The 8,204-nt window shown below is 46.3% G+C and overlaps 1 protein-coding gene across 3 annotated transcripts in view; it reads right to left on the bottom strand.

The window, feature by feature from the left end:
* Positions 1-751: 751 nt before the first annotated feature.
* The window catches only part of ASAP3 (ArfGAP with SH3 domain, ankyrin repeat and PH domain 3), a 70,870-nt gene continuing 63,417 nt past the window's right edge, over positions 752-8,204 (bottom strand). For 2 of the 3 annotated variants that reach the window (XM_079985957.1, XM_079985958.1), the window contains exons 23-26: positions 7,081-7,354; positions 6,138-6,309; positions 5,786-5,908; positions 752-5,054 (exon numbers count right to left, since the gene is read on the bottom strand). In XM_079985957.1, coding sequence (XP_079842083.1) covers positions 4,980-5,054; positions 5,786-5,908; positions 6,138-6,309; positions 7,081-7,354 — 644 coding nt within the window. In that variant the 3' untranslated portion in view covers positions 752-4,979. The remainder of the gene's footprint in view (positions 5,055-5,785; positions 5,909-6,137; positions 6,310-7,080; positions 7,355-8,204) is intronic. The other variant, XR_013841422.1, reaches the window with a different exon arrangement.

Raw genomic sequence — 8,204 nt, 5'->3', positions numbered from 1 at the left:
TTGCATATTAATTGCATTCATACATAACAATTTCAGTATTTGTATAGGAGTTCTTCCAAGTGGGGCAGATTGTTCCGTCTGGCAAGCTAAGATGCTTTGCACTGAGAGAGCAATCATCATAGTGTGACACTGAACTCCTCCCATTTGTCAGCGTCTTCCCTATTCCTGTGACATTTGTTTTAAACAATCTTTAATGCTGTATTTCTGAATTGCTAGGAGCTCCTTTGGGACCTTATGGTGAGGAGAGAGTAGTAAATCAAATGAACCCCAACCCCATCTGGGGAAACATACACTGCCCAGGAAAACTTTCTACATTGTCCTTTTGACACTAGGTGAATATCTTTTTTTATTGTCCTACATCAGATGTGGGATATGTTGCTGCATTGCAATTCCCATCAGCTCCAGCAAGCATGCCCAATGAATGGCCAGGGATGATGGGAGCTGTAGTACAGCAACATCTGGAGGGCCAAAAGTTCTCCACTTTCCAGGAACTTTTAACCTTAAGCAGCTTGGAGGCTTACTGCCAGGTACTCATCCAACTCCCTCCCTCCTTCCCCCTCTCTTACCTACTGCTCCTTTGCTACTGCCTATGAGGACTAGGAGGATGGCTGTGTTTTGTTTGTATTTCACTCCAGATCCTTGTGTAATGAGTTGATATGCAAATATTTGAAATAAATAAAACTATGGTGACGGGAAGCCAACTAGGGCATGAATCACACCAAAGTACTACTAGTAAAAAGAAAAAAAAATAATCAATCAGAACTTTTATTAGAAACAAAACAAAAAGATAGGAACAAAAAACAGTACATTTTCAGGTGGCATATTCAACTTATCTCCCAACAACTTTTTGTCTTTTTTATATATAAAAATGCAGTATTTCAGAGAGCAGCAGACTTGTGGTATCAGCCCCATACCAGACGAGGGTTATGTTGGTCCAAGAAAACAATCACAGATCCAAATACCTGTGTGGTACTTTTAAACTCAGTGCAAACAAATTTTGGAGGGGGTAACCGGGTTGAAAATTTCTGCAACAAAACCAAGATAGGTTCCTGGGAAGACACTCTGAGGGAAGCAATCTAGTTTAGAGGTATATGACAGGCCTGTGGCGCACACTCAGGAGGAATGGCTGGAGAGGGCTGTCTCCAGGGTCTGTTGCCAGAGGCCATCACCCCACTCTGCCCAATGATGGGACTGGCCCTGCTTTCATTAGTTTGGGAAATTGGGGGGAAATGAAGCACAGTCCTGCCCCCCTGCTCCGAGTGCTGAACTCAATTTGAGATAGCTTCAAAGTATTAGCTAACATGTAAACTTCTATACAAGGAGCCTCTAACATGACATCTATAGTTGCCAGTGTACCCAGTACCTTCCATGGCACCCAAAAAAGGGTGCCACATTGCCTCAAAAAATCAACAATGTGAGAGATAATGTCTGCTCTTCCTGTTTCCACTGGCTCAGCCTCTCCCTAGTACAGCAAAGTTATTATGCCATGCCCCCCACAGCAGCCATTTTGTGACCTAAGGCACTTTTTACAGAAGTTCTAAATGTGGCCCACTGACCCAAAAAGGTTGGCAAACCCTGTACTACACAATAATTACATATTTACAGAGTGATCTTAAAGGGCTGCTGGGCAGCAAGGAATGACTTGGGATAGAGTGCAAGGATTGCTATGCCAGTGGCTGGAATCATGAACAAACACTTTGTACTGCAACATTTTGTTGCAGCCCCCTTTATATCACCCTCTTTTTTTGTCTTTGAGACAATTAGAATCCTATCTTTTAAAGAAGTAGAGGAAGATCTGTGATAATTAGGTAGGCATACTTTGTGCCAGAAGCCAGATTCTGTGCACAGAATACACACATAAATCCAGGTTTGAGAATGAAAATGGGAGTTTCCTGTTTGTCCCATCCAATCACCTCAATGGTTATTCCATTCATGTATTTGGTCAGGAACCCCACAAACTGAAACAGGCCTGTTTAGTCCTTACCATATTCTGTGTCAGTGAGTTCCACAGGACTGTCGGGCACAAGACAACGAAGCAGAAAGACATGAACACAGCAAACTGCATAATGCCCCTTGTCCCCACGTCCCTTCTTCCTGGAGAATGTATGCTCGGGTTGGCTGAGGGAACAATACTTACTCTGCTAGTAGACTTTCTGCCCAATGTACTAGGCTTTACTTAAAAGGAACATAAAAGCCTGCCTTACACTGAGCCAGATAAAAACAAGCTAGATGGATCGTTTATTATCTGGTAGCAGCTCTCCAGGGTTTAAGGTAGGGAATCTTTCCCATCTGTACCTGGAGATGCCAGGGACTGAGACCTCCTTCTGCATGCAAAGCAGATGTTCTCCCCACCAAGCTACTCATCTACAGCTGGTAGCTGAGCAAAAATAATAAATTCAGCTCTGGTTGTTCTTAGTGCTGAAAAAGCAGCTTAAAACAACTTTGCTTGTTTAAATCATCTTACATCTGGGGCCTGGTTTGATTCCATTTTGGAAACCAGCAAAGCTTTCGCTGGCTGATGCATCCACATTATTCATGCATCCTTTGCAAAGAAATCTGCAGGGTGCTCACTGCGGAAAAGAACCAGCTGTTTAAAGATTGCCCTGAACTTTTCACACCCTGGGGAAAGGGCCAGAGCATGTATAGTGATATTGCTTCTCTTTAAAACTGGTCAAACCAGAATGGAGCATTTGAAGGCGAGGACAGACGGACGTGGTATTTAAAAGGGCAGTCACAGTGAGTTCTTCACCCATGAGAGCCAAACTGGATTTGCTATTTCCACAGCAGATATACCTATCAGCAAGACAACCCCACAGGTTCAGACATCCACTCATCTTTCTGATGGGCCATCCACCTCTTAAAACGTTTGAAGTGGTACATTCACATTTATTCATTTTTTTTAAAAGTAACATTTTAAAAACAGTTGCAAACCTAATTGTGGGATTTGGGGAGGGATTTCAGGGGAGAACTGCCAATTTGGCAACTCCCACAGCTGCTTTCCTTTTTGTTCAAAATTTAACCATTCTGCAGACTTGCAGAATTGGTTTTCTCATAGCTTGGCAGGAGAGGATCAAAAATGGGACAAGGGCACTTTCCAAACTGGCTGAGCTGTTCTAAAAATATTGGGCTGGATCTTATGGCGTACTGCCCTACCAACCTCAGTCTGCTCTCAGCCAGCCCACACTGGCCTGTCTTCTTAACGACAGCCAGTCCTGGCTCCCAGCCTCCTCCATAGCCCCTGTACCACTCAACAGCGAACAGAACAGGGAGAAAACTAGAATTACTTGTCTGCATCTGCCCTTGGCTCTAGGTCTGCCTACTGTTGGCCTCCCTGCCTTCCCAGTGGCGGCTGGTGCCCAAATCCAAACAAGAAGAAGTTTGGATTCAGCCTGAAAAGCTTCCAAAGTGCAAGCAGCAGTGGTTTCAAAACATTACTCTACAGAACTCACAGATTCCACAGGAAGTTATCAGGAGCTCCATAATGTAGAAAATCAGTTTGTTCTCTGTTGCTCCCAGAGTACAGCCAAAGAGTGGAAGTCACAAGGAAGCAGATTTTGGCTAATAGGAGACATGTCCTAATTGCTAGAACTGTTCGACAGAGGAACAGACGGCCTCATGAGGTGGTGGTCTTTCCTTTGCATTTAAGCAGAGGTGCAACCAGTTACAGTTGCAAGATTCCTGCAGTGTGCAGGAGGTTGGACCTCTAAGCTCCCTTCTGACTTAAAACAGTCTATGATTCTGTAATTCTGTTAGTGATAATGGCAGACAGGCTGGTCAATATGGGCCCCAAGACATTTTGCAGCCTGAAGAGCTACAGATGCCCTCACTTCCCACTAGCGCCCAAGACTTTGAAAAGCTTTGCTTTATCAGACATGAGTTCTGCCTTTCATCAATCTTCTTCATTTGGAGGGCAGTGACTTCCATGGGACATGGGAAAGCTGTGGCTGTCCTGGCAGAATGCAGTCCCTGAGAGGTGAATAGCGGAGGCAAGCCCTGAAGTTTGCACACCATTATCCTACTTCTCCAGCAGCGCACACCTGGTGCCTAACAGATATAGCCACACAGGAACCTGCTTTATGCAAAGTCAGACCACTGGCCCATCTTGCTCAGCACGGTCAACACAGATTGGCAGCAGCACTCCAGGGCTTCGGGCAGGGGCCTTCTTCATGCCGTCGGGAATTGAACCTGGGACTTTATGCATGAAAACAGATGCTGTACCACTGAGCTGCAGCCCTTCCCCCTAAAGGGCACTCTCAACTGACTAGGCCAGTTTGGACCAACCAAGGCTCCCAGAATTGTCTGCACACAGCAGATGTGAAGATACTCTGCACTGGATGAAGAGATGCAGAAACGGATCCATGAGGGTAGGGTATTTGACCTCTACTGGGGGAACAGTGACGTGAATCCTCATGGGGCTGGGGCAGGATGTGCAGCAGCTTTGAAGCCCTGCCAAAGGCCTGGCTTGGTTTTCCAAGTCTCCAGCATATATACATTTGCTGCATGTTTTCAGATTTCTCTTGGAAGCGGGGCTCATCTCTCGTGACTGTCGTAACAGAAGCCGAGATTGCTACGAAACCAAACACTGCACTAGGAGTCTGAATTCCACCTAAAGTGTACATTTGGTCTCGAGCGAGAAAATCAAACGGCGGCAGAGATGACTTGGAGATGGAGTCTCCACAGCCAACGAGAAGATACCTCAGTTGCGTGAGGCCGCAAAAAGAAGCCAGAAAAAGTCAACCAAGCAACATCAGCAGAGCTCCTGTCCTTTCTCCTGGTCCTGCTTAACAACAGCAATGAAAACAGTAGCCAAGCCAAAGCCAGTGGCTTCTTCCCAAGGATATGATCAAAGAAGTGATTACGCAGATGGCATCCTATGGAGAAGACCAGGCTCAAAGGAGATGGGACGAGTCCACCTTAGGTCCTCAAAGCAGCTCAGACAGACTCCTCTCTGCAGCTGGAACGTGAACAGAATGGTCCCATCAGTCTTGCAATGGGTGGACAAAGCTGGAGGGGAAAACTCCTGTTCTTGTGCCATCACCTTCAATGAAACCGATCTGTGGGGGGGGGGGGGACAAGACAGAGACAGGATCAAAAGGGGTGAGGGAAGGCAGACGAAAGAGAGGCTCTTGCAAATGTACCTTTCATAGCACCTGCCTTATTATTCCCCCCAAAAAACATTCTTAGGTTCAAATCTGCAATGAACCTTCTGCATGACCGCAATCGTTTCATTGTTTTTGAGAGTGTGACTGCGCTCTTTTCCTTCTGTATAATTGATGGGATATGCCTGCAACGAGGCTCGCTCTTTCGATTGGCAGAAATAGCCGTGGTGACCATGACAGCCTCCTAATCTCTGCTTAACCAACATGTCCGTAGCAACCACCAGTACTTCCCAGACAAAATTTGAGTAGAGCGACCAGAGTATCCATTGCTGAGTATGATGAGCACAACAAGTTTCTGATGTCTGCTGTGGGGAAATGTCAGGAACAGCATTTCTGGAATACCGGGCACACTTATAAAGATGGATTTCACTCGTGGGAGGGAAAAGGGAAGGGGAGAGGTATGATGTAAGGAGCCTCAACACATCACTCGTAAAGAAGGGAAAGAGCGCAATTGTACAAGGAAATGATTATAGTGGTGCAGAAGGTCCATTGCAAATACACACCCATGTTGGAAAAAACATGCCTTTGATAGCACCATCCTCCTGCCTTCTTTCCTTCCTTCCCTCCCAAGCTAGAAGGAACAGTGTTCCCCCACTTTGTCCCATGGAGGAAGCAGCAACACTCACCCAACTTTGATCATCCTCTTCCCGTGTCACCACAATCACTTCACCCTTGGAGAAAGTCAACTCCCGAGCCTTGTCCCCCTTGCAGTCAACCAAGGCCATGACTCTCTTCGGCCGTCCCTTAGCCTGCAAAAATGAAAAATGGGAGTCGTTAGTTTCACACAACCCTCTTTCCCTTCTGTCACTGAGCCACAGCCCTTCCGTGGTTCTGTGAAGCCTAAACAGAATTGCAAAGAGGCATCTCATTTATGAAAGGGTGCAGAGTCACTCAACCCTAGCCACAGGTTACCCAACCCTGCCGAAAGCCTTGTCACCCATTCTGCAAGCCACAGCATCACCATCTTACAGAACTCACCGGGGCAAACCTTCTTGGCATCGGCACGGGGGGAGGTGTCTGGGCCAGCATCGGAGACTTGCAGGAAGGCAGTTCTTCTGGGCAACCAGAGCTCTGAGGGGAAAGTGGGGTGCCAGGCAGCTTGCCCACCGAGCCACTACTGATCCGCCGATAGGATCGGGTGCTCTCAGAGCTGTAGAGGGAAGAGAAAGCACATGTAAACGAAGGGTAGCCAAGGAACCTCCTGCATGCCAGGAAAGGGCAGCGCCACAGGCAAAAGTGGGTGGAGCCACAGATGTGACTCTAACCCTTGTACACTCCAGCCAGAAACACATCTCCCTACCAGGCAAGCAAGAGGCTTCAAGGGCACATTCCAGCCAGGCAAAAGCACTCAAGGGAGGTGCAGATCAAGGCTGGTATGGGCTGTGGCCGAGTGCAAGTCCTGAACCCCAGGCCCGAGGTTTTCCAACCTAGCCCTAGAACAAGGGTAGCAATACATACTTGGTGGTCTGCACTCAGTTCAGACCTAAAAATAACATTAGTTTGGCTGAGGCGGGACAGAAGGGAGCAAAGGCTCCATCTGCACTACGTTTTTAAAGCATCATCATACCACTCTGAACAGCTATGGTTTCCTCTAAAGAATGCTGGGAAGCCAGAGTGCTTTAACAATTGATCCCTCTCTCTGCAGAACTCTGGGAAATGCAGCTGTGGGAGAGGAACGGGGTCTCCTAACAACTCTCAGCAACCTTAACAAACTACATTTCCCAGGATTCTTTGGGGGGAAGCCATGACTGCTTAAAGTGGTACGATACCGTTTTAAAAGTATAGTGCAGGTGGTGCCAAAATCAGTTTTCCCCAGGCCATTTATGGTAACCATACCTTAGACTAGGCCCTTGAAGCCACTGCTAACCTACAAGGTGCTTGGCTTTCAGGCCTTTCCACAACTGACACCTCCTGGTCTCACCTGAACTTGACCGGGTTGGCTTGTCCTTGTTCTGGAGAGGTCCCAGGAGAAGGCTGTAGCACTGTCGCCTGACTGGGGTCCGATCTTCTGCGCAGGGATCCACTTTCCTTTTCGGAGCAGGTTTCCCAGTAGGCTGTGCCTTTGACTTCCACAGAATTGCGGAAGCTCGATGGCTGCCGGGACGTGCCACCATCTGGCATTCCAGGAACGCCGGAAGTGGACAAGTGCCGCCCCTCAGGGACATCTGGCGACTGAGGCAAGGACTCTGAGGGGTCTAGAAAGAAATGGGAAATGAATTACTTACTGAAGCAGAAACCGAGATCTCAGAATTACATTGGCTAAGTAAACAGAAGGATGGAGGGTTGTGGTCAATGTTAGCCATACTCAGAGTCATCTATATCCACAGAACTATGATACCTAGCACCTGTAATTGCAGTTCTAAAGATCCTTCAGGGAAAGCCATGTGTTTTAAATGTATAGTGTGGATGTAGCTAATGCTAATGGACATGACTAACTAAGGCCCTTTAGTTTTAATGGGTCTATTAGGAATAAAACCTAGTTGGGTATTATCCTGGACACTTTTTTCATACCTGGAAGGAGTGAGCAGTAAATAGAAGGTATCAGGCAATGATTTTAGGGCTTAATGGAGATACTGGATACAAGCTCCCAATGGATGCTAAGATCTTTCTACTCGGAGCACATAGGCAGCTGCTTAGGAGTTTGGTGATTACAGGGAGGGCATTACTGACTACAAAACTGAAGGCTAGAACATCTGCTGGATATGCAAACATCAGAATGTAAGAATCAGAAAGTATGTCTGTACACATAAACTTAACATAATAAATATTTTTGTGAGGGAAAATTATTTAATCAGAAGATGGGTTCCATTTTATTCAACTCTCCAGCCAATGTGCCCCAAGAAAATGTCCATGTAGAATCTTGGCTATAGTCTAAGATATAATGCATAGACACACACATACAGTATGTATAATATAAATATAATACATGGGTTTTACACACATTGTGAATTTAGATATTGTATAATTTGTGTCTCTCTGTGTGTATACACACTTCATTTTCCAATTGCAACAGACTTGCTCTTTTTCTACTGGGGCTCTGATGTA

This window comes from Podarcis cretensis, assembly GCF_951804945.1.
Source record: "Podarcis cretensis genome assembly, chromosome: 8".
Taxonomy (NCBI): domain Eukaryota; kingdom Metazoa; phylum Chordata; class Lepidosauria; order Squamata; family Lacertidae; genus Podarcis; species Podarcis cretensis.
The sequence above is the reverse complement of the archived record's forward strand: the minus strand, read 5'-3'. Positions and strand labels throughout refer to the sequence as shown.